Raw genomic sequence first — 27,656 nt, forward strand, 5'->3', positions numbered from 1 at the left:
CACATCTACGCCTCTATATAAGGAACGAAACAGGTGGACTTCTCCACAAATCTGGCTGTCGCCTGATAAAGCTAGTTGTAATTACTGGCGAAACGTCGTACTCAGATTGTAAATGTTGTGGCTTGGCTCTCCAACACACCGGTGTGCTGTACTAGTGAGGAATTGGCCACGTTCTGTTTACGTGACAACCCTTACTAGTTGGCTGTGTCGGGTGGTGGTGGCTTTTAACGACACATTTACGCGATATAACCCAAAAAACCTCTATTATGAATACATAAACTATCAGACCATGTATGTTTTTGCATGTTCACCACGAGTATATGTGGTTAGTGCAGACATGATTCCTTGCAAAAGGTTTCCGTTTGATGTTTTGACATCCAAACACCTGTTTTATTGCCAGAAAGAGTCAAACCTATTCTTACAGGAATATAATAATCAAACATAAACTATTTTCACTAATTTTAGGGGCCACTTTTGTGAATAAAGATTGTTTTTACAAGCCTGCCGAGTTTTTTTCGCCTGCCACTAGGGGGCACAAACCACCCACACGCTTCAGCATCTCTGCCAGTGTGCTCGCTGCACTGTCGTTGGTAAGACACGTGGCGATATAGAGGGATGATTAATTCCCGCACAATCCAATATTCAAAACACTGTTTTATTAAGGGAGCGGTGGCGTAGCGGTTATCAAAAGTCTGTCTCAAGCTGCTGTCTAATTATAATTCTTTAATATCGGAATATTGCTTTGTGCACACCCTGTAAAGTATATACTTCAAATTGCACATTTTACATGTCTACGAAAATAACATTGCAATTAATTAATTGAACACAGGAAACACCAATTTCATATCTGGGACATTTTTTGGCAGTATCAAAGTATGAAAAAATAAGAACAGGTTTTAGCCTTTCTGGCAATAAAACAGGTGTTATGATGTTTAAACACCAAGCAGCAACCTTTTGGCGTTCTCTGGTTTACACTGGTGAGACTGGGCCATAAAGAAGGCTGTCTCTGGTGTAGATCAATCATTTTCACGGACAATGCATATGTTATATCAGAGCATGTTTTGTTTACATGCTCACCACAAGTACGTGTGGTTAATGCAGACATGATTTCTTGTAAAAGCTTTCTATTTGGTGTTTGAACATCTTAACACCTGCTTTGTTGCCAGAAACGATAAAAACCTATTCCTTATTATTTAATATTTTATATCTGTTTGAATTAATGAAACTAGATTTTTGTTAGACCAGAGGACGCCTTTTGGCGGTCCTCTGGTCTAACACCGTTTGAGACGAGGCTCAAAACAAAGCTGTCTCTGGTGTGGACCAATCAGTTTCAAGGACAATGCAAAGATTATCAGAGTATGTGTTTTGTTTGCATTCTGACCATAAGCATTGTGGTTATGCAGACATGATTCATTGTAAAGGTTTCAGTTTGGTGTTTAACACCTTAACACCTGTTTTGTTGCCACAAAAAAGTGGAAAAAAATATTATCATTAGATTTTTGTTATCCAATTTGAACAAAAATCACGTATTCACATGTGCATACACGTTGGGTCTTCTTACTGCCGACCGATTCCAAATCCGCCTTAAGTGAAGAGCATACATCTCTAACTCCAATGAGGGTGTAATCGTAAACATAAACAGCTGCTGTCATCCCTAATTACAGGTCAACTCAGTATGTCATTTCGCCACGACGTAACAAATCAGGTGAATGAATTCGATATACGTTTATATTCGCATTTATGGAATTTCGAACCTCTAAATTATACATTTGGTGGGGGATAAATTGTCGTTTTGTCTCCTTTGCGTGCATTTCCCGCTGCGCCAGAGTTGCTCTTGCGTGGCGCTGTGCGGTTTCCCCAGCGCTCTCCGCGCCGTAAAAGTTCGGCTCGTCTTGGTTTCGATCCTTTGTTTTGACCACACCCGCTACTTACTATACTGTGTGATTTCATCCCCTTTTTTCCAACGTTCTTAAGTAAAAATAGTAAGTGAAGATACACAGAAAGAAGCCATTCAATGTGCAAGTGATAGCATAAATGCATAACGAGACTGTAAAGCAAAGATGTTAAAGTACCGCAGAGTTTCTATTTTGTTTGTTTCGCGACTTATTTTGATTATCAGACTATACAAAAAAGTGGCTTGCTTTCTGGCTGGATTCCTGTCTGCCTGGCAGGTGCGCAAGTGCGGCATTCATCACAGACATCTGACGTGACATCATGCCCCCTCCTCCCACCGAAACGTGACCAAAAGAGGGAGGTTCTCTTCTATTGTTGTGTATGGCGATATGTTCAGGAGATAAATGCCAGTGTCAAGGTCTGCGAGCCACGAGAGGGCTTCAGGAGAGGGCTTCAGGAGAGGGTTTGCTTCGTTTTGCTGTCTCTGTTGAAGGAGCGCAGACGGACGTGGTTTACGAGATGTTCCAGAATTTGTGTTGCATGGCCATAGTTGCAATTCTAGATTTGAAGCTTTCGTGACTGCAAGGATTCATATTCTTAGGTTTTTTCGGTAAAGCGACGTAGGTAAGAAATTAAAAATATTTTACTTTTATTCATTTAAATGTTTTACCTACGTGACTTTACCGAAAAAAACCTAAGAACATAGTTGCAATGTTGATGATGTTTTGATGCGGTTCATGGAACACCAGTATCTTCGAGGAATGTAAATGTCAGGCGGTTAGGGTGTTTGGGTATCAAATGAGGTGCTTATTCTGTTCGCCAGCATTCTTCATGATGGTAGCTTTCTCGGGGCCCGCCTGTTACATGTTTTTTGCGTCATCTTAAAAAGCAATACCGTCATCAAAGCACTCTTTCAGCAATAGCCTCAACATTTGACCGATAAACTGCAGGCGCTTTACAATCCGTTTAGGAGTTTGAGGTCCTCACACACGACCATGCTCCTCTCAGCCACACTTTCGCAAAACACATTTTTGAGCTCGAGATTTTTCGGTCCTTGGCCCTCAGATTTGGAACGCTCTGCCTGAAGAACTGCACCTGAACGCTAAGATTCTCCTACTTACAAACGACAAACCTACTTGTTTCGTATATGTTAAACGAGCTTTCTTACCCGGCTTCGCCCGGGACTTGGATTCACCACGCCCAGTGGCGATGTTCACACACCACACAATTTACTCGTTTGAGGCTCAGTCGACCTAGGAGAGGCCCAGGACCGGTTCAAATAATCGTCAACCGTGGTGGCCGTGAACGGGAATCGAACTCGGATCGCCGGGTTCGTAGCGCAGCGCGCTACCCGCTACACTACAATGCGTTACGCTGCCACGTGCGCGGGTCACGTGACAGATGTGACGTCACAGCTCACTTGCCGTGCAAAAAATCTATGCATTATTGAGCTCTCCCCCCCCCCCCCCCCCCCAAAAAAAAGTGTATTTTTAAATCCTTTATATTAAGTTCGCTTGCTTGCGTGCTTGCTTGCTTACGACCGTGCAAATCTTTCGGTCGTTTTTTAACCCACTTCCCGTGATCCAATCGAGCTGACATTTTCCACACAGACTCGTTGTGACAGACAATTAATGTTCGTGAAAAAAATTCCCAAAATTTTACACTTTTTAGGCAAAAAAAAATTATTTTACATATATTCAAATAGAACTCATTCTTGGCTTTGGCTGAACGTCAGAGTGTAAGAGCCCAGAGCGTAACCCCTCCACATGCCGTGGCGGAGTAGCGCAGTTGGTAGCGCCCTCGCTTCCCATGCCAAAGGTCGCGGGATCGATCCCCGTGTCCTCCACAGGCGAATATATTTTTAAATCCTTTATATTAAGTTCGCTGCCACGCATATAAAGGATTTATAGTGAAAAACTTTGTTTTTACGGGTTATACTTATTAAATCCTTTATATTAAGTTCGCTTGCTTGCTTAGGACCGTGCAAATCTTTCGGTCGTGTTTTAACCCACTTCCCGTGATCCAATCGAGCTGACATTTTGCACATAGACTCGTTGTGCGTGACAATGCATTTCCGTGAAAATTTTTTTCCAAAATTTTACACTGTTTAGGGACATTTTTAAAAATATTTAATTACCAATTGTTTAATGCTGCCAGACAATCTTCTGACCCATAGGTGGCAGCCATCTCAAGCCAGAGGACGAGAGGACTCTAGCCGCCACGCATATAAAAGATTTATAGTGAAAAACTTTGTTTTTACGGGTTATACTTGTTATAATTTTTGCATGGTGTACAGTCTGGAAAGTACCCACATGGCAAATTTCCAGTTTGTTGCATGTCGGGAAGTACGCTCAACATTTTGAACAGACACACATAATCACAACTTTGCCTTTTTATATATATGGAGAAGGAGATAAGCGAGTGATTTTGATTTATTTTCTGTACGGCGCTCTGAAGCCCTTTGTTGGTATGCTGCACCTTATAGAAGTGTAAAATAATATTCTGGTTAGAACCCACTGGATGAGACCCGGCGCGCGTAGCTTATACCGACGAAAACCACCCAGGAATGTCTGTCCTTAATGCTCGTGACGTCACTCCACATCGACCAGCCCCCCTCATTAATAATCATGAGCAGGTGACGTCCTCCACATGGACCCCCCTCTCATTAATGATCATGAGACGTCACTCCATATGGAGCACCCTCCTCCATCATTAATAATCATGAGCAGGTGACGTAACTCCACATCTAACAGCCCCCCTCATCTATATATATAAAATCGTGCATGTCTGTCTGTCTGTGTATGTGTGTGTGGATTTCGGACCATACGCACTTTCATTGGACGGCGGTTGCCCCTGGCAACAGCTAACGACGCCTTCGCCGCTTTCATTGGACGGCGGTTGCCCCTGGCAACGAGTAGCAACTTTTCGCCGCGGGGTGGACGCCATTTTTAATAGCGCGGGGGGGGGGGGACCGGCACCCGTACCCAGCGTTCGCCGGGTGGGAAAATCAGGCAAGGCGGGAGGCTCTGCACGGTGCTAGGCCTCGACACCCAACACGCCACTCTGAGGTAAATTCATACAAATTTCACGTCCTCTACAGAGTGGCGAGGGAGGCAGAGTGGCGAGGGAGGGACTCAGCCTCAAAACGAGTAACTGGTGTGGCGTATTAACATCGCCACTGGGGAGACAAAGGCGGCCGGGCGTGGTGGATACAAGTCCCGGGCAAAGCCAGGTCATGACTATGTGTGTATGTGTTTATGTGTATGTCTGTGTGTCTGTATGTATGTGTGTATGTATGTGTCTGTATGTGTTTGTGTGTATGTATGTGTGTGTCTGTATGTATGTGTGTGTGTATTGTGTATGTGTTTGTGTGTATGTATGTGTGTGTTTGTATGTATGTGTATGTCTGTGTGTATGTGTGTGTATTGTGTGTGTGTCTGTGTGTGTGCGCGTGTGTTGTGTAGGGGGAACGGTAGTGTAGTGCTTAGCGTGCTGCCTGTGTGTGTGTGTCTGTGTGTGTGTCTGTGTGTGTGTGTCTGTGTGTGTGTCTGTGGTGTGTGGGGAGCGGTAGTGTAGTGGTTAGCGTGCTGTCTGTGTCTGTGTGTCTGTGTGTGTGTCTGTGTGTGTGCGTGTGTGTTGTGTAGGGGGAACGGTAGTGTAGTGCTTAGCGTGCTGCCTGTGTGTGTGTGTCTGTGTGTGTGCGTGTGTGGTGTGTGGGGAGCGGTAGTGTAGTGGTTAGCGTGCTGTCTGTGTCTGTGTGTCTGTGTGTGTGTCTGTGTGTGTGCGTGTGTGTTGTGTAGGGGGAACGGTAGTGTAGTGCTTAGCGTGCTGCCTGTGTGTGTGTGTCTGTGTGTGTGCGTGTGTGGTGTGTGGGGAGCGGTAGTGTAGTGGTTAGCGTGCTGTCTGTGTCTGTGTGTGTGTCTGTGTGTGTGCGTGTGTGGTGTGTGGGGAGCGGTAGTGTAGTGGTTAGCGTGCTGTCTGTGTGTCTGTGTGTGTGTGTCTGTGTGTGTGCGTGTGTGGTGTGTAGGGGGAACGGTAGTGTAGTGCTTAGCGTGCTGCCTGTGTGTGTGTCTGTGTGTGTGTCTGTGTGTGTGTGTCTGTGTGTGTGCGTGTGTGGTGTGTGGGGAGCGGTAGTGTAGTGGTTAGCGTGCTGTCTGTGTGTCTGTCTGTGTCTGTCTGTGTGTGTGTCTGTGCGTCTGTGTGTGTGAGGAGCGGTGGGTGTAGTGGTTAACGCTACGCTGCGCTACCAACCCGGCGAACCCAGTTCGATTCCCGCTCATGGCCACCACCGGTCAAGATTATTTGAACCTCCCCTAGGTCGACTCAGCCTCAAACGAGTAACTGGTGTGGCGTATTAACATCGCCAATGGGGAGACAAAGGCGGCCGGCCGTGGTGGATACAAGTCCCGGGCGAAGCCGGGTAGTACAGCTAGTTAATAATTATAATCATAAGGTGACGTCCTCCAAATGGACACCCCCCCCACCCCATACCTCTCCAAATTAATACCCATGAGCAGGTGAAACTTGCAAGCGAAAAGCAGACCGCGACGTGATATTCATTGCATCAATGCGTGTGCAGTTTGTAAGGGCGCGTGACACAGACCGATTTCATTTAAAGGTTATAATCCCTTGTTCATCATGACGTCCTTTTTACTTCGATGTCTCAACAGCGTTACGGAGATCACGTGACGTGAGGGTTCTGCCTTTGTAGTGAGGGTTGTAAGTTGACGCCGAGGAGGAGGCGCCTCGGCCCCCCCCCCCATGTGGAGTGACGTCACCCGCTAATTATTATGAATGGGGGGGGGGGGGGGTCCATTTTGAGGACGTCACCTGTTCATGATTATCAATGGTGGGCTGGTCAACGTGGTGACGTCACGAGCGTGGCACATTCTTAGCTCATTATAGGAGGTAATAATAATGGAGTGGGGGGTGTCCACTTGGAGGACGTCACCTGTTCATGAATATTAATGAGGGGGGCTGGTCGATGTGCACTGACACCACGACCATTAAGGACAGACATTCCTGGGTGATGATAGTAGGCACATGGCCGATGTGCTCGATTTGGATGCAAGGGAAAAAACATTGCTCAACTCTTAAAATCCACATGTCGCAAAATTTCTGGAGTTGCTGATCAGGTGACCAGGTCCTCCTGCAATCCGCATTTTTTGTTTGCATATTGATGTAGTTGCGCAGTTAACAATTCTGTCATCTGTACCACACCGCAAACTCACGTCCCAGGATGTTTGTAGTGCGTCCCGAAATTTAGTGTTCACGTGGTATCCCTCCCTGCGAAATATAGCGTCCAAGTGGTGCCCTGCACATCACCGTGGATTGGAGTTTTTATTATCGAAAAAAAAACCCTGCTGGTCGTAACACAACAGGTTTAGAGTCACGTGAACACGTATGAAACACGGCAGCACCAGGCTTTCTAAGATCTAAAGTGCTGCATGTATTTGAGATTTAAATGAAGATTAACACCTCCTCTGGGCAGTGTTTTACTCAAGTTAATACGCCGACCAACTTTTCACATTTTACCTTAAGCACCAACTTTTAGCTCAGGCATTTTTTTTTGCAGCACTAAAAGAAACGGCAACTTTACATATGACATTCCTTCAATTTTAAGTGGCACCATCACACATCTTTAATAAGCAAAATTGTAAATACACAACATTTAAAACATAAGTAATTTATAATGGTGCTTCAAATATTTAAAGGGTTTTACTTGATATGTACAACAAAACGCAACCATAACAAAACATCATTGAAAACACCATTGTCAAAATTCACCCAAACATATTGCACAAAATATCCAGTTAATACGGTGCGAAAAAAAGAATTGAACTACTATAACACAGGGAAGAAATTAAAGATGTCAATATTTACTTACACATTTTGATCGAGGTCATATCTAGTAATTTAGAAAAACATAGAAATTATACAGCTTCCTGTCATGGTCTCAGAGCACCGAGAATCAGACTGAATATCCAGCCTGAAACGTGTTGTTTCACAAAATATAAGGGTAAAAGCAGCAATCTTGAGGGCAATTAGGAAAATATACCAAACCGTGAGCTGAATATCACTAAATCAAGTAGTTCAATGGTGTTATAAATGTATAATATTATTATAATTATACCTTCCGGCGCGGATCCGGTTCAGGAATATGAATACTTTATGACTTTTCCATTAACATCTAGGAGATATCTGCCCACATATGACAAAAGCCTACCAGAATGCAAAACATTCGCTTAGTTAGCATGAGAGCTATATAGTGCAGCAGATTAACATGCCTTTGGCCACAAATGCACGTGTTTGACAATATTTGGAAGTTTGATGGAATCCATTCCATATGTGGTAGAAACTCAGTTCTATTTTTTCAACAAACTAATTCACTTTGAAAGTTATATACATTTTACTAATTTAAAAAAATCACATTGGTCAAGAGCACTATATATAAAAAATAAGCATTTTGGGCAATATCCCTTTCCTCTGCACTGGAAAAGGGCCAATGCCTGAAACTAATATAGAAAACAATTATGCACACTGTTATGGACATTGACTGAGGTTTCAACCTAATATAAATATATATGTTATTAGGCAGTGTTTATTGACAAATGTGGCAAGTTTTTAAATATTTATGTTTGCACACTACTGCTAATGTGGCCATTTCTTCGTGTTAATTTTGATTAGAAAAGTATCTGTTAACATCAACAGTGCATTCCGTGCTGTAGGCTGCCATCTACCATTGTTATAGCCTCCTTGCTTAAGGTGATACGGAATGTCATGAATTAATCGCTTAAAAAATATATACATCTTGCAATGTAGCAGCCATTAATGCTGCCAGTTGACACCATACATTGCCTGCTTAGTGGGCGGTGTGTACTCTGGGTATACTTGGGGCTTCTGAAATGTTGCTAGCTAATCTCATCATCTGTGGCCACCGAGTCTCTGTCGGAAAGTGGCTCCAAGCTGTTGCTTGTGCTGTCCTCTTCTTCCTCCTCATCTGAGTGGTGGCATGGAGAGACCGCCGCTGCCGCCGTGTGAAATAACCTGACGAGCTCACGAAACCGACGGGACACCTGTAGAGACAAACATTATAAACAGGTCAACTAAAGCCACTCATAATAACACTGATACACGGTTACAATAGGCAAATCACACCTTTTGCCAATGTGCTAAGCATCCACGCGTTACTTAATAAGTCTGTTTCAATACCTGTGTTTCAATAAAAAAGAATATCAGTGGTAAAGTTATATGGATCATCATGTTAAACAAGGTGTGCCAATAAACAATTTACTTATTAATATAGGCTTCTCCTTTGTCAAAGTATCTACCCTTTAAAAAAGAAAGACTTACTTGAGGTCCATCTTGTATTTAATGTAGTGATTTCAAGGTAGACCTACTTGTATAAACACAATAACGTGCCGAATTGCATTTTACTGTCACCAGTTATATATATCCTTTAAATGCCACAGTATTATTGGTGAATGTTTTTTTATTATTATGGTTTTAAATCTTAATTATACGTGGTCAAGCTCCTGAGCAACAGAATGAAATGGAGCACCTGGTGTTTGGATTTGCTTATTCATGAACCTAGTAATGCCACCATTGGAATGTGGAATTTCCACCACTGGCTACCATCACAATTTGTCAATTTGTTGTCAAGATGGCAGAAGAGCGTCGACTGTGCTAGTGATTTAAGTGCGGTGTCGATACTCTGGCCAAAACACATTCCTGCGGAGGGAGCTGGTAGGAACGTTGGGTTGCTCGGTCAATGGCCAGGGTCAATGGTGGCGTGGTGTATTCCGTAAATATGGCCGACTGTGAGGGCGGGCACACGCCGGCGTGAGTAGGTTAAACGTTGAGTTTTATAAGGGCATCACGGGGTGACCAGCCCCTCCCCACCCAGCCCCACCCCTCCCTCTCACCCCCCACCCAGCCCCTCCCTGCACGACGGAAGAACACAATAATACCCTGTGGGCTGGTGTAACCAGGAGGTTCCTGCCAGTATAACATTTTGTCAAGTACGTGTCCACTGTCAACATTTGGTAAAGAGACTTTGATACATCTGGTACAGTTTAATTACTTCATACAATTATTGTAATGAATGCCATTCTTATTAGACTCATACGGAGGGATTGAATTGATCTGTAAATATTCACTGATAAAAGCCGTAATCCAGATGTGGTCTGACAAAACATGTTTTGGACAGCAGGATGTCAATGGTCTCTTGGTTACAAGAAGTTGTACTTTTTATTTGTATGGTTTTCCATGGCAATGGGTAAAATATATTACAGTATTATCTTGATTCAAAGCTTTCGTGACTGCAGGAATTCATATTCTTTGGGTCTTACGTGACTTTGCCGAAAGACCCAAACAATATATTACAGTACTGTGGTCAAGTATCCCAATAATAAGACTGCTACTTAATGCACCGGTTTGTTATCTCTAACCCCACACCATAAATGAACGCATGCTTCATTTGTTAAGGTTCTACTCGTGAGTCAATCTCTTGACAGTGTACAGTGAGTCAGTGAGTTAAGAGGGGCCTTATCAGATTGATATATTGATGTGTGAGAGAACACACGTAAATGGTATGTTGCTTGAAATACCTTTAGCAAAATGAACAGATGTAACTCATCAATTTAGAAAATACAAATCGCATTTAATATTAATTTGTCAAATGTGTAATGAAATTCCATAAAATGTATAAGGCATACAACGACTGCTACACAATGTTTGAAGAATCATTGCTCATATAAACGTACATTGCAGTTTGTTAAGAACTGTATATTTCTTAAGTTTGTTAAGCTACACATGAACATCACATTACCTACAGAAAAAATTCCCATGATTTATTATTTGGAAGGACTAAAAGCCTCCACTGCAGGCATACACATCCAAGAACTGTGCACACAACGATAAGGTAGTCTTTTTTTATAATCTCATCACTTTTGCCACTTCTGTTACATTATGCCATACAAGCATTGTAATTGCTACAATTTGTTAAACATTTCAAACATGGTATAACGAAATGTATGAATTATACAATTGCAATTATTTTTACTCCACCCAAATAAAACTAAGCTTATGTCCTATTTGAATAATACTACACCACAGCCAACTAGGAATAAGTATACAGACAGGAGCAAACTATGGCATGACGAACATTGCCTTGAGAGGCAGCTGTCATTAACCCAAGGCTATACAGACCTAAACAGACACGACATAAAGTCAGACAAATTTCCACTCCATTATGAAAAAACACCTATTGTAATAATTGAAAGCACCTTTGTCAATCCTCTGCAGGATGAAAGGTCCCATATGCCATATCGGGATTGTTTGATCATACATCACCACGCGAGTGAGTACAAGTTGCTGAAAGGGAGCCATGACCGGTTCAGATATCACTTGCCACTGATGTTAGCCGTGACCAGGAATTGAACTTTGACTGTCGAGTTGAGAGTGCAGTCCACTCACCAATACGCCGCCATTCAAACTTGGAGTGAGCTATGCCACGTCATGTAAAATATCATATAACTCTCACAGTAGGTAGTAAAAATCATCGGAACTGTAATATGCCAAATTAAATGGAAAGCCACATTTAATATGGCTTGCTTGTGCAGTTATATTGGTGACTGGGCTGAGACCATCACCCTAATGCACTTGCAAAGCTGGTTTAATCCCATGCGAACTGGCGGTGTACACTACCTAATTACTTATTTATTTACGTGTTTGAGTGATTTTTATTGCATAAATGCACACTGTATAAGCGATAGGTTAAAAAAACACACACAAATACTGTACCTCTTGTGAGCTCTTATTACCAAGCAGTTTGGCTATTTCAGTAAATGTAGCTCCATTTGCTCCTTTCTCTTGGCAGGTGGTTAAAATAATCTTGTCTGCTTCCCTGAAATACAATAAGGCAAAAATGATACAAGAGCCTGCATCAAAATTCACATGCAAATCCACGTACAATACACGCGTATTACAGTAACAAACACTTGATCGACAGGTTGCTTAGTGGGGTAAAAAGTGCTGGCACTCCCGTCGCTACAAAGACATCTGGCCAGCTTGGAAGAGTAGCTCGTAATAATATCCACCAGTAGTGGTGTGATCAAGCAATTGCAGTCATACACAGAATCTAGCCACGTGGCACAGCCGTAGAGAGAGCAGCTCACTATCAGTAGGTTGAGAGTCCAAATCCTCGTTCGGGTTTTTACTTAGGTCCATCATCCCTCCGGGGTAATTAAACGTGTACCACTTTGCGGGGAAGCCAACGGTTGTTACCCTATTGATAGACTCACCCCGAAAGATCAATGGAAAATGTCTACCAATGGCTCATGGCTATACATGGAAGATAACCACTGCCTCTGCTCGTTTGAACAGAACATACATTTCCACTTGAATAAACAGTATCTTTCCTATGGAGGGATTGACCTCTGACATGAGAATATGAAATACGACTGGCATAGAGCCTCGAAATGTGATAACTGCCATACCAATGCTTGTTTGGGCAGGAACACATTTTGACCTACTTATAAGCACACGAAAAAACATGGATTAGTCTGAAAAGAGTTTGTAAATGTTTATTGTAAAATACTATTCATATGCTGTTGTTTATACGAACACCTTGGATTGTGAAGTACAGTTTAATTACCTTCATTATTTTGAGTGATTAAATGGAGTGTAAACATTTAAATAATTGGAGCCTCGGCTACAGACAGTCAGGAGAACGATAGTTTGTGTGACGTTTTGTTTGGGAAACATGTCACATTTTCAAGTTACATGTAATTTGAAAATGCTTTTAAACGTATATAAATGTTCCGCTGCTGATCATTGAGTCACAAATCTGGAGTGCCTTTGTAAAAAGCCACAGGCTGAAGTCTGTCATGTGTAATGCACCTGCATCTGCCATGATTCTACTTTTGGCGAAAACGCACTTGTTCTTGTGATGGGAACAAGAAGATGATTCACTAATCAAAAACATCAGGTTCTAAATGAGTTGAAAATATTTATTATAGACGCATCAGGGAGCCTTATGAGGACACTTAATACAAGTGTGCACTTGTGTTTTCAAATAAGCTTTCATCAATTGCATCAAACAGTGCATAAACACAATCATGCTTTTCACATACCATAAATAATTTGCCAATAAACATGAAGAGGGCATTCAAGAGTCAAATGTGGGCCTGAAAATGTATCATCAATAAAGTTTGTGATTACCCGAAATCCATAATGTAAAACACAACTAACCAATTACTTGCATAGGAAACATTAACTTGTACCTTGTAAGTAAGTTCTTCCCCACCCTTTAACAATGAAATATTCCATGCCACAGTTAAATCAGGTGACACAAAATGTGGTTCCCCACCAGGTGAGCGCAATTGGTAGAACCTCTCATCAATAAATCTGCCAAAGAGATCCAGCAGATCCAAAACAACCATCTGCTCTATACCACATCAGTCCTACCTATGTGTTATGAAATAAATAATACGACCCAAACAAGGCCATTTAACACGAATAGTGATAAATGTACCAAAAAGTTTTCACTTTGTCTTTGTCCGATCTAAAATGTTCAGCATATATATAGGCATAACTCTTTTCTGTGTCTCCACATCCAAATAGAGAGATATTTTAGTCCATCAGACTATTTGATTTTCAGACCAATATAATCCAGCAGCATTTGTTGAAGCATGCAAACTCTGGACTGGTTACAACCTTCTTGATAGCATCATTAGCTCGATGAAAAAAATTTCTGTTGGGTTACCCAGCAATTTATTTAAGGTTTCAGACAATTTGTGCAGATTTCTAGCATTATAATTGAACAAAGTGAATGCCACCTGTAAGAAGAACCTTTTACTAAGTCTTAAAAAGATCAAGTCCTGATATAAAACTAGATATGCCAGGCTGTAATATAAGAGATTACGTTTCTCCAAATGGCAGGCCAACAATTTCCACGGGGTATAAACAAAAAAATAATCCCATCAGAGATGCCACAACATCTCTGCAGCAGCTTAAATTGTGGTCATAGCAGCCAATCCAATGCTAGTAATAGATTTCATACTCAGAACATTTCCAGGCCGTGTTATAGGCACACTGAGCTTATTTTGCAAGGCATAAAATGTATAAAAATATGAAAACAAGAAACAAATATTGTAATGCAGAACATGTTCAAAATAACACGAAGCAACAGAAAATGAGACATAACTGCAAAAGTCATTTTTTTAAAACCTACATCTATTCAAGTAAAGATACTGTTCAAAAGATTATTTTGTTCCAAAACAGGTTTCAAATAAAATCACAGCATGTTGATGTACATTAGAAATTACTGGCAGCATATCATTATAATAAAATGTCTACAAAAAGGAAATACCCTGCTTTGAATGTCACAGTCGAGTATATTGATATTGTTAACAACCTTAGTGGTATGCTGGTCATGTAGAAGAATAGGAGCAGAGCATTACTATAATGAGAATTCATAATGAAGCATTGAAATCTGTTTCATTTGGAAATTATACCTCCCACGTAAATCCAAGCCACAATGCTCATGCGATGCTTTACCAGGCAAAATTGGAGACAAATTGAGTTTGCTTGATTTTCTTTTTCATTTTTTAACATGCATTAGGAAAATTGGTCCATTCAGAAAAATATTTAGACATTTATTTATTTCATTTCACAAATATTAACACCTTCAGTGGACGCCACAACGAATGCAGATATCGCAGTAACTCGCTCTAAATGGATCGGCTAGGGTTTGATAGTTAGTGTTTTCTGTTGACATTCACACGTAATAATCACAACATATTGCTCACCTGGTCCACAACACCACAAGCTCCCCTGTAGAGCTCACTGTGCTGTTCTTGGCACACACCACATGGAGACGCTCCAAAGGCTCAGCCTGATGCTTGCTGTTACTGCTTTGTACAGTGCCACTGCCATGTTCCTTGGCCTTGACTGATCTGACAAGTGACGAAGCGATGTCTGTGGCACATTCTGTGGTTGTTTCTCCCCGGGAGCTGCTTTGCTTCGGTTGACTGCACGACTCAAACTGGGTTCTACTTGCCTTTTCATCGGCAGAATTTGCGCCCAATGAAACTCTCAGCGATTTTTCATCAGATGGAGTCCTCTCGGATTTGTGCAGACATGTAGGGGTGGATTTATGGTCTCTCGTGGGACTATCAACAGTTGGTCCAGTCTGTACAATACTCTCTAAAACAGGACTGTCAAAATTAGCCTGTACAACGTCTGTGTTCTTGTGAGTCTGTAAAATTACAGAATCTTTTCCATCACCGTCTATGTTGTTATGAAACCCCTCAGATTTTTTCAAGGCAGAGAGGCTTTCTGTAACTTGAGTAGGAGGGTCTTGTTCAGTCAGCTGAGATGGATGCTCAATTTCTTTACGTTTTCCAATTTTTATATCTCCGGAAATCTAAAACATACGAAAACAAACTTAATTTAAAAACAGTTTTTCATAACGTTTCTACAGAACATTGCATTTACTTCAGCCCACTGGATTTAGTTTACAAAACAATAATTGTACGTATTTTTATTGAGTCAACAAATGTGTACGTGACACCAACACATACTGCTTAATATTACAGGGTCTTTAGTCCACTTTATTGAAGACTGGCGGGAAGTACCCGGCGTTTCCCGGGGGAAAAATATATTTCAAAACTTCTCGTAAAAACATAACATGTACATACACAAATACTAAGCTATTGTGAAAGCCCGGCATGCCGTTTGTCCGTCAACAAAATTATAAGAGGCTTGCAGAAGTCCAAAAAGTTATATAAAGTGGGGGGTAAATACTTGATCTAAAAGGTTTCAGAAAATTGTCGACATCCCCTCGCTCAAAAAATATTTGTATCCCCGCGTAGGCATATATACCTACACACCCTACATACAATAAAGTGAGTAGTATCTAGCAACTCTACAGTAGTTACTGACTCTATAGTAGTATCTGGCTCTACAGTAGTATCTACTGACTCTTGATGTTGTAGCTACTGACTGTAGTAGTATATACTGACCCTACAGTAGTATCTACCAACTCTATAGTAGTAACTACTAATGCTACAGTAGTATCTGCTGACTCTGCAACAGTATATACTGACTGTAGTGGAATCTACTGACTGTAGTATTATCTATTGACTCGAGTAGTATCTACCGACTCTACGGTAGTATCTACCGATTCTATAGTAGTATCTACCGATTCTATAGAAGTATCTGCAGACTCTGTAGTCGTATCTACTGAGTCTGCAGCAGTATATACTTACTGTAGTGGAAACTACTGACTCTAGTAGCATCTACCGACTTTACGGTAGTGTCTACCGACTCTATAGTAGTAATTACTGACTATAGTAGTATCCACTAACTATAGTAATATCTACTGACTCTATAGTAGTATCTACTGAATACAGTAGTATCTACTGACTGTATTGTAGTATTCACTGGCTGCAGCAGTATTTACTGACCGTATAGTAGTAACTATAATCTTTATAGTAATATCTGCTGACTATAGCAGTATCTACCGACTCTGTAGTCGTATCTACCGACTCTACAGCAGTATATATTGACTGTAGTAGTATATACTGACTGTATAGTAGTATCAACTGGCTATAGTCGTAACTATTAACTTTATAGTATTATCTGCAGACTCTATAGCAGTATCTGCTGATTATAGCAGTATCTACCGATTATAGTCGTAACTACTGACTCTACAGTAGTATCTACTGAATCTATAGTAGTATCTATTTACTCTATAGTAGTATCTACTGACTACAGTCGTAACTACAGACTCTACAGTAGTATCTACTGATTCATAATAAAGGTTTTTGGGTTAGAGCGTGTGGTATCTGGGTAGTTTTCCTTAAACGTGAACCCCAGTTTGTGAGTTAAATCCGTTGCAAGTTGCGTACACAGACAAACGGGACAGACAGACGGACACACAGACAGACAAAAATGACTGATATAGGCAAGATGATGCAAAGTTCAATAGTTGTTCAATGAAGTCACTCCCATGAAATAAGTTAGAAAATAAACAGTGATATATTTACCATGAAAAAATATCAGATTAGGTAGTCATTTTATATCCTCAAGAATAGTCATATATTCATATTAAATTATGATGAGTTTGTCACCAACGTACCCTTGAATGTTTTGTTGTTGGAAAAAGCTAAAACCAAACAATAAAAGCGAGCAAACACGAGATCAAACATTGAATAAATGTAAAGAGGCCACGCATGATAATGAGTTCCATAAATGTACCTTGTTTACACAAAGCAGACATCTTTTCTTGCATTTCTTAGGTTTCAGCTCGGTGTTAGTTACTTCATGACACCTACAGGTACAGGGCTTTGCCCCTGCAGTGGAAATGTCATCCTGTTTAAAAATTCAATGAAAATAATCATTCATAAAGAGTATATCACATTGCATGGACAGTCCGTTCTGCTATAACGAGTGTTTTCATAACACGAATCTGATATAACGCGATGAATGTATCAGGGAACACATTTTTTATGACGCGGATGCAAATTGGATATTACGCGACTGAATGAACAGAACTACGTCGCACGAGTAGGAATAATCCATTGTGCGGCTGCATCGGCGTAGCATCACACAAGGCGGGATGCTGCTTTATGCTTATAGATGCTACTCACGTGCCTCAGTCTTTGTTCAGCCTGCATACGCATCTCACGCGTTATCGCGGACTGTACTTTACCAAATATTATTTGAAAAATGTCATGTTGGTGTTTTCAAAACCTACTACTCCCTAACCCATTAATTTCCCATAGCATCGTTGGTTATTATAACGCGATTTTTCCATAACGCGGTATTCTTCGTGAACGAAACTACTGCCTGATCTGAGAGCAAACTGTACAAAGGATAGAAGGTGCCCAAATTAGACAACACACCTTTTCACTGCTCGATGGACCGTCCTTGTTCTTAGACTTCTCTTTATTGTATTTCTTCAACTTTGGCAAAACAACTTCTTCAAATCCATCAAACTGAAAAAGGTCAGGTCAATATTATCATTAGCTCTTTTAAAAAACATTAGAATTCTTAACAAGTCACGTGGAAACTTTCGAATGAATTACGTTTTAAAACAAACTAACCTTTTTAGTACTATGGTATATTTAAAACGGATACACAATACATTATACATTTTTAGTTCAATCATATCATGCGCTTGCTGTGTTAAATTTACAAGTGTCTAAAATTCAATGTTATATTGTCCAACTCCAGCAACACATTACGATAATTCCAAAGGATATGTGAAAACTTTGCACATTTTAATTTTAGGTAATAATTAATTGAAAAAGAAAATCAATGACAATTACCAAAAGCAACTCATTCAAAGAGCAGCTCAAATTGATTTCCATTGCTGCCAATTACATTAGAAGATGCACCTTTTCCTTATTTTGCCCCTAGTAACAACACTAAGCACCACTCATGCCTGGATGTGTGGGATTGGAAATGTGCAGGACTTCAAATAATTATGATTTGGGAATAATGGACACATGACTCATTCGTAAAATTGTATACGTGTGTGGGCAGGCTGCAGGCCATTCAATGTCAAATCACCTATGTCCTACCACCTGAGCATGACATACTGTCAAAAAAAGGAAAAGCCACGTGCACTTTAGACAGTCCAACTTGACATTCTTCACCTTAATTTCTGCAAATTTTCACGAGGGTGGGGAATAAGTCCATCATCATTGTATAAGACAAAGGATTCACCCTTTTTATAGTCTGCAGCCTCAAACATACACTATATGCTGATATCTGCAGGACTTCTGTGCAAATGCGTAACTGTGCTGCAGAGAATCATGCGTGACATTGCACACGATTTAAAATCAGATTACATTTATCAAATGTGGAATTAAACAATGCTATCTGCAGGACAGATTTTAAGTGAGAAAACACAAACTACACATCAGGCAAAGAAACACCTTGAATGCATTCTAAAGCGCATGGAGCTATGACAGACACAGCACACGTTATTATATGGAAGATAATTGAGACCAGAGGATGTTTTTTTATCATTCACTTCATCTCTGTGGGATTATGCAGAAAAGGCACGGTGAATGAGCCCCCTTCCCAGGGTGGCACAAACTGAACATAATCAGTGACAATAATGTGCCCTATTGGGCACAATGCATCATGCTTCTATCCAGGAGGGACACATAATTGCTTGTAAGAGGACTGATTTATTTAATAAATTATTACTGCTGGTTTATATTCTAAAAAGAGCAGCCTGAGAGTATTGGAAGTTTCAGGGAGTGCAATTTAAATGCATTCGGCAGGAATGTAACAGCTTATGGATTAAAATAGATTTTTACTCTCAACATAATAGCTGGGTGACTCATCCACGGAATCGCTATTAGATTCATGCAATTCCACCCCAGATGAATTTTACAGGAATCACAATTCTTCGATGGGAAATTCACCTTGAAAATCTCTATTCACTCGAATTAGATTCTAACAGAGAGGCTGTGCAATATAATGGAATTCTATTGATATGCTATTGCAATCTAGCTAGTTAGCTTACGTAAACATCACTGTTCATAGCTGGCCAGAATAGAAAGTCTGGTTTATTCCATGTGGCTAGTAAAATGCATTGTCCATGTAGCCCAGACTTCCTCGTCTTGGCCGGCTTGGAGATGGTCCTTACCCAAGCCCATGTTTGATCAGAATGCACAGAGCAGTTAAGTGCATAGCCAAATATATATATATACACACACACATATATTTAACTGCTCCATGTAAATGCTACGCTATAAACTTAGGGGTTCATAACGAGCCAGCCGGTATCTACCAGAATCAATATTCAAATGTATTACCTAGGCATCGCCACACATTTTTTTTATGACAATTCCAATATGCCGGCTAGGTCCCAAGGAGCCTCCCCCCTTCTTGCTTGAATACCACACCAGGCTCTACATAGCCTGACCTTCATGATTCCATGACCCCTGTCACGATTCCACAGTTTTGTCAATCCCACCAGGAAGAGAATACACGATTTAAATTACAATTCCAGACGGGGCCGTACTCAAGATACATTTATCAAATTGTTTACAATTTAAGCAAACTATATGCTATGTACCTTTAAAATACTAGAATGCACACACCATCACATTACAAAACAAGTCAGACAGACAATACCGCTGATAGGTTACAAAAATTATATGAAAACCATTGATCCTTGAATCTATCCTTCACCCAATATTATAACAATTCAGCAAATTCCTGGGGAGTGGGGGGTGGGATGGATCGTTATTAATACACATCTAGAATTATGCACCAAAATCAAACAATGCATGTGAAGACAAGATTCAATTAAATTGTCATGTTTTTATCAAAAATTGGTAATAACATATATTGTTAAATTGTGACATTCTGCCACAACAAGCCATCTATAAGGTTAAGCAATGTATTGACAATACCTTATACTCTTTTTCATCTGTCCAATTTACTTCCTCAAAGTCATCCATTCTGCTTGTTGGTGGCCTCAAGTGGTCAAAAAACATGGAGAACACATCCTGCAGGTAATTGTGGCCTTTCATTAGGTGCCACATCTGTGTTTTCAGCTGAAATGAAATGCAATCAAAAACATGTGAGAACATGAACCACATACCACCGCACAAGTGAGGCGTTAAAACATTGTGACGAAATATAAGCAAGTTATAATCATAAAAATAACAACTGCCCTTTGTCAGTCCACTGCCATCCATGTCGTGATCAGAGGCCTTTGGGTGGGAAAGGTGCCCGTTTAAAATGACTGACAACCATTAGACTGGACCACCCAAAGGTTGGCGATCCAATGGAAAGAACAAATGGTGGGTTATTGAGAAAATAAGTTCCGTTTTGCCAGCAATATTTGCAAAATCGTGCAGAAGAAAGCTTCAGCAAGCTTGACTTACAGGTTTTGTGACTGCAGGAATTCATATTCTTGGGTCTTTCGGTAAAGTCACGTATTTTCTTTGAACCTATCTTCGTGACTTTACCAAAATACCCAAGAATACTTCAGCAAGCTGTGCTGACAATTGTATTATTTATTGGTGTTTTTAAGTATCAATAACCATCGTGCCTAACCTTTGTAGACAAGAAAAAAGCATTCAGGAGAAATATTTGCAGTCATCTAAAGTTCTAAAAAACCAAGGCCAAAATAAAAATATTTATTTTGAAAACATAAATATAAAAACATCAACAAACAACGAACATCCCCACTAACATTACATACAACTATTACATAATACTTAAAAATGTGAGTCACACAACGTGGCATTTGAAGACATTTCCTGAAAAATTTACTGAACACACAAAGGCATAAATATGAATAAAGAATACATTCACCATCTAAGTTTAGCCTGCCATAGTCATTATAATGTCTGGTGAAAATCAACTGCAGGAAATGTTAGAACTTAAGAAAAAAGGTTGCAACCGTCAAGCTCGAGATGAATGAGCAAAAAAAGGGTCATGTAAATCTATTTTGCTAAAATATTGACATAAGTGTGGGAAGGACATAACAGGAATAGCAAGCATAAGATGTGTACCTAGGTACATATATTTAAGTGGAGCACAATGAAACATGGAATTTGAAAAAATAATGAAGCGTTTTTGGGAAGCTTAACTGGATATTGAAAAAAAAAAACGATACAATATGCTAAAAAATATGGGAAAGGATCAAAAATATAGATACTGAAAAATAAATGGAACTAAAGCTGAAAAGAGGCCCAAGTAAGCATTGAGAGATGCATGTTTGAAATGGCATTAATCGATAGAAAGAGGTACAAGTGAATTAGAGAATATATGGAGGTTAATGATGTAATTAAAACCATTGAAAAACATTAAGTGTGCTGGGCAAGACGTGGGGCTGGAGGGTATGGATGGCCAATGGATCCATGGAATGGAATGAGAATGTTAAGTTGAGAGTATGTTCACTGAGAAAATGGAGCAATGAAATCAGGTCATGTGCAGGTGCAAGGTAGATAACTACATTGTAGAATCACGAGAAATAATGGCGGATCGGGGATGCCCTCCTCCAGCAGTAGTTTGACCAGGACTGCTGCTCATGTTAAATAATGAATTTGCTCCTGTTGCAATTAATGATGATTCACCAAACCACAACAATCCATAATCTGCAGCAATCGACCAACCATTACCTTCAAAGCACACACCACACCAGACACCCATTCAATGTTTAGTTACCATGGGAGAACATTCAGAACAGGCACCACAGGTCACTGGGTTTGTAGTGCCGTGTGCGAACCACTGTGCCACTGCTGCCCACATACAAATTCATACTAAGGCCCTGAATTGACCAAAGGCTGAAAACCAATTGTTACGAATATCAAAGCAGACTATCAAAGAAATTTTAAAAAATTCACATGGAAGGATAACATCACAGGTGACTTCCTGGGACATTTATCTCATGGGATGACTTGTCAACACTCAACTTAGTGTGACAAGCAAATCCACCTCGGCAATGTCATTTAGGGCAGGTGGATTAAGCTGAAAAGGGTGCCGAAATAAATAATCACACAGTGCAGACTGCCAAAAAACGATGACCTGAACACTGTTTTCCAACATAGCTCTAGGCTACTCTTGTGTAGAAAATTCTAGATGCACTCATTAAGACTGGGAAGTGTCTTTGTAATAAAAATTAGACCTTCAGCTTTCCACTTCGAGTGCATCCTCAATCTTCCACCTCTGCTTCACGGTGATGGCAAGTGACTTGGATTAAACTGTACGTCATAATTTTGAAGTGTTATTAAATTGTAACAAAAAAATGTGTCTAAACGTGGAGGGAGAAATCGGAGGACCCAGAGAAAAATACACGGGACGACGGGGAGAACATGAGAACTCCAGATATACAGCAGGCGTCAGGGTCGGGATCGAACCCACGCCTCCTGCATACATTAAAAGATTAAAGCACTTTTACAATAGCACTGACAAAGACCATGACACATGCTATTTACATATGTATTAGTGAATAAGTGTTTTAGAAATGGAGTGGCGCAATACTTCATGTTAAATCTAAAAACTCAAGAGTATACTTAGTTAACAAAGAAGCGGAAGGTTTCATGTTGGAAAAACGGTTCGCAGTAAAACGTGCCTTATTAATTCTGTACAAGGACAAGTTACTTCACCATCATGAGCTGTAGATTGCACTTTCAACATTGCTTCCCATAATAGCAGCTTCGAATACCCCTTTAAGCCACTTATGTTAATGGCCACGATGATGAAAGTGGTATGACACATGTCCATGAATCAATCACTGCACAGTACTTATATTTACCTGCTAAGCTTTGCATGCAGAGATGAATGTGTAGAGATCCAATATTTAAATCTGTTTCCCCCTGAATCTCTGTTGAGACCATCACTGGGCTGTCTTCATCCCTAAGGTCTTCTTCAACAAATCTGCCAATTGCCTATAGGACCACTCTCTCCCATAACATGAGACGTGCCTGCTGATTCCATGTGCTAAAACTTTGTGTAAAAATATTTCCGCGTTGCTGCTCCACATTTCAGGAATACTCTTGCCGCTCAACTACAGCTTTGCTCCCTCCCTTCACTTCCCCTATTTATTTCCCTACAGGGCTAAAACACAGAGCTAACCTGGACATGCCCCTAATTTTTTTTTTACAACCATTATATTTCATTGTTTGTTTGTAGTGCAAACTTCCTTAAGGACCCTCTACTCGTTCTCTGCAATAGTGAGTTTGTGTTTTTGTTGCTCCCTATGCTCATGTACCACGGATCTCCCTTGTAAAACAGCCGAGCAACTGGCTAAATGGAATCATGCATGTAATAAACGTAACAAAACTAAACTAATAATACTGACGAATGTGTTTTTTTATACATTGTTTGTAGTGACCACCAGTGCCATGAGGTAGAACACACTCGACTGAAAAATACATATAATAATCATATTATCCACAATAATACCTACTATAATCACCCAGGAATGTCCTTAATGCTCGTGACGTCACTCCACATCGACCAGCCCCCTCATTAACAATCATGAACAGGTTACGTCCTTGATTTAAAGCTTTTGTGAATGCAGGAATTCATATTTTGGATCTTTTGGTAAAGTCCCGTAGATAGGTTCAAAGAAAATAACATTTTTTTTACAAAAAACGACGACGTTTTGATCACAACACAAGCGATTGTCATCAGGAGGCAAGAAAATATGGGGAAAGCTGCTGAGGCAGACTGTTTAAAAGGTTTAAAATGGGTGTAGCCCAAGGGTCATAAACGGAGAATGCGGGGCTAGTGATACTCTTTGGTTCTTTCGGTAAAGTCACGTAGGTAGAAAATAAAATAAATTAAATCACAACGTTTCGGGCGCAACACAAGCGTCCGTCATCAGGTGGGACAACCACAGCAAGAAACAATTGCTTAAGTGGGCAAAAGGGCTGCTGCAACAAGAGGCCATATATAGGCAAGAGATGAGGGGGGAGGAGCCAGGGAGGGTGGGGGTGTGGGGTAGGGGGAGAGGAGGACACAATCAAGGGGTGGGAAGGGGAAGTGGCCGAGGTATTGGTCCTACCGTGTTTCAGATATGTCTTATGTTCACGAACACGGTCCGAGACATGTCGCTTAGTTCCCCCAATGTAACTACTGCCAAGACTCAATTTAGTTTGTAGACGCCAGGGTATTGCATGTCAGGGATCACACCCCCCCCCCCCCCTCATTAATAATCATGAGCAGGTGACATCACTCCAAATCGAACAGCCCCCCTCATTAATAAATCATTATAAGGTGACGTCCTCCAAATGGACACCCCCCCCCCCATTCATAATAATTTGCGACTGACGTCACTCCACATGGGGGGGGGGGGTGAGGCGCCTCCTCCCCCCCTCCTCGGCGTCAACTTACAACCCTCACTACAAAGGCAGAACCCTCACGTCACGCGATCTCCGTAACGCTATTGAGACATCAAAGTAAAAATGACGTCATGATGAACAAGGGATTATAACCTTAAAATTAAATAGGTCTGTGTCACAGCGGCCTTACCAATTGCACACGCATTAATGCAATGAAAATCACATCGCGGTCTGCTTTTCACTTGCAAGATGCAGATTTACTGCAATACACCCGTCCTTGGACGGGCAAAAGGCTCGTTACATATAAGTCAGAGAAAGCCATACCATGTGCCAAATTATATCTTGTTCTATGCATCACATGAGTGAAAAATAACCCCATATTTAAAAATAGGAAAGTAAAATCTCTTGCATTTTTTTGTATTCATGGACTTAGACAATGATACATGATATTAAGGATGAACGCATCATTATATAAGAACTGATCACAGAGAGCTTTTAATATTGCTTATATTTCAATAAATGTCTAATGGAAGACTGACTTGTTTAACCATTTTTACCATTTAATTACCATTCAATCTCTTTAGAGATTGTAAAATTAAACTCCATACAGATAGCACAGCATGGACAATTGTATGCAATACACCAATTATGCTTATAGAGCAATTGTGCGACATCTAAATCAGTTTACATAGATACATCATGTGTAATGCAGAGCATAAGTGATATATATATGTACCTCATTTACTTCTTCTTGGGTAAACTTCACGCAATTTTGTAGAGCCTTGACAATCTTCTGATAATAAGTTGGATTTTCACCAAAGCATATCTCCAGTTGCCGCAGAAACGTTCTGCCTTTCTCAAAATCTTGCTGTTCCTCAAACTGATACAACAACAAAAAACAACACTGTAGCTCTAATATTGTAAAAAACAAATGTAACATTAAAGAATGTTATAAGTCTAAATCAAAGACTGACGACACCAATGTCTTTAATAATGTCTTTAATAATGTCTTGAAATAAAAGTTAGAGTGATGGCCCCTCTTCAGAGAAGATAGAGGGCAGAATGTTTGTCTTGTACGACATTTTCAAATACAACCGAGCCAGGCTGGGGCCATGCTGAGCCAGGCCAACATGGCTCAGGAAGGACCAGGTTATTTTCTATGACAAAATCTGATAAGCCGTGCGACTCCTATCAGATGCAATGAATGAGTCCAGGCGAAGTGTTAACGTGCCATACTATCGTGGATTTAAGTTTTCCTTTCCACAGAATGACAGGGTGATGTTGCATAAAAATACAATATAAAATATGGTATCTACATCCATCTAGTAATGGTACCAGATATGTTTAATGAATGAGATGTGATATTACTTTGCAGCAATAATTTAATAACTTACCAGTCCACACTCCAGTGCTTGATCAGGCAAAAGAAACACAGCAAACTCTTTTAAGAGCTCAGGCCAGTCTTTAAATGCATTGTGTAGCTCTTCATACATGTCCACAACCGACCGATGAGCATGGTTCATCTCAAAGTTATGTAAGATCTTCAAAAACTCTTCATACTTTCCAGGGGTGTTTTGAAGGGTCTCTTTCACTCTATTCAAGTATGCCTGAGCATATATCAAATCCTTTTTATCACGTTGTGGATCTGTTTCCAAAATATCATCGCCTAGTAAAAGCAACATCTTTGACGTATCCATACTTGCTCTATACCTGGTTCGTTTGGGCTTGACTTTGACTGCAACTTTTTCCTTAGGAGCCACATCCAGTTGTCCCTCAATTTCAACACTGCTGGTGACACTTTCTTCGACAGGAGCTGGTGGACTGCTGGAGCATCCAGGGATGACAGATGTATTTTCTTGCTCATTGTTAGCAGGCTCTGTTGTCTCTTCTTCTTCCTCATCTTGCTCAGAGGTCTCCTCTTGAGATATGAGATCATCTTCAGAATCACCACCTGGATTATTTGCCCTTGTGTCTGAAGCTAACCAAGACAACTTATCAATGGTTTCCTAAGGCAGAAGAGAAGTAGAACAACTTTGTATTTTGACTGTTCATATCAAATGTTATGGGCAAGCGTTGATAATTATTTAATGGAAGTAATATTTGCATGCAATTAATGTAACAGTACAGTCTCAAATATTATAATGCTGCTTAAACATAGATAAACCTTTGACAACTAAAATAATACAATTTCTAAACACACTATGTGATATATGTATACGTAGATCCAACATTTGATTGAATAATTGTAAAACCGGGGGGGGTTACCTGTAGTTCTGGGACAGAGAGTGCAGAATCTCCCGACTCTGATGAAGAATCATCTTCATCTTCCTCCTCCTCCTGTGTGAGCTCTTCTTCTTCTTGCTCATCCACATGTGCTCCTCCTTCACAATCTGATCTCGTTTTGTCGGTTGCATTGACTTTTAGGTCTCCATCATCACCCGCAACGTTGAAGCAGCCCAATAAGTCATTTTCCATAACGGTGACACTTTGCATGGAACTCTGTAACATTTCACCCTGTGAACTTTTGCTGTCTTCAACAGGTTTGTTTTCTTTGGTTGATTGCGGGTCTTCTTCAGTGACAGTGACCTTGGGAGGTGACTGTGGCATCACGGTTTCATTTTCATGCAGTTGTTCGTTCACATCAGGAAGGGACGTGGGAGGCGATTTCGGAGTGACGCTTTCTTTTTCATTGAGTTGTGTTTTCACAACACCAATCAGTTTCTAAGAAAATCAAAAATGCATTATTTGTTATTATGTAGTCATTATTATGAGATGTACCAAAAGTATTCATGAAAGTCTCCTTATTTGCAATGCGCTAGCAGTAGACATGTGCCTGACAGAGCCTCACTCAGCCATGATCCTGACACTTCTCTCTGTAATCCCCAGCATACCATTGCACAATGCTAATTCTATATCAGCAATAGACTAGAACAC

At 40.5% G+C, this 27,656-nt stretch overlaps 1 protein-coding gene across 1 annotated transcript in view; it reads right to left on the reverse strand.

Moving 5' to 3' along the window:
* Positions 1–7,104: 7,104 nt before the first annotated feature.
* The window catches only part of LOC133346434 (GON-4-like protein), a 58,275-nt gene continuing 37,723 nt past the window's right edge, over positions 7,105–27,656 (reverse strand). Inside the window, exons 18-26 of the mRNA XM_061557999.1 lie at positions 26,988–27,443; positions 26,117–26,728; positions 25,459–25,602; positions 20,337–20,480; positions 17,805–17,897; positions 17,158–17,271; positions 14,706–15,322; positions 11,698–11,800; positions 7,105–8,969 (exon numbers count right to left, since the gene is read on the reverse strand). Coding sequence (XP_061413983.1) covers positions 8,805–8,969; positions 11,698–11,800; positions 14,706–15,322; positions 17,158–17,271; positions 17,805–17,897; positions 20,337–20,480; positions 25,459–25,602; positions 26,117–26,728; positions 26,988–27,443 — 2,448 coding nt within the window. The 3' untranslated portion in view covers positions 7,105–8,804. The remainder of the gene's footprint in view (positions 8,970–11,697; positions 11,801–14,705; positions 15,323–17,157; positions 17,272–17,804; positions 17,898–20,336; positions 20,481–25,458; positions 25,603–26,116; positions 26,729–26,987; positions 27,444–27,656) is intronic.

This window comes from Lethenteron reissneri, chromosome 24 (assembly GCF_015708825.2).
Source record: "Lethenteron reissneri isolate LAM-NWPU_2019-01 chromosome 24, ASM1570882v1, whole genome shotgun sequence".
Taxonomy (NCBI): Eukaryota; Metazoa; Chordata; class Hyperoartia; order Petromyzontiformes; family Petromyzontidae; genus Lethenteron; species Lethenteron reissneri.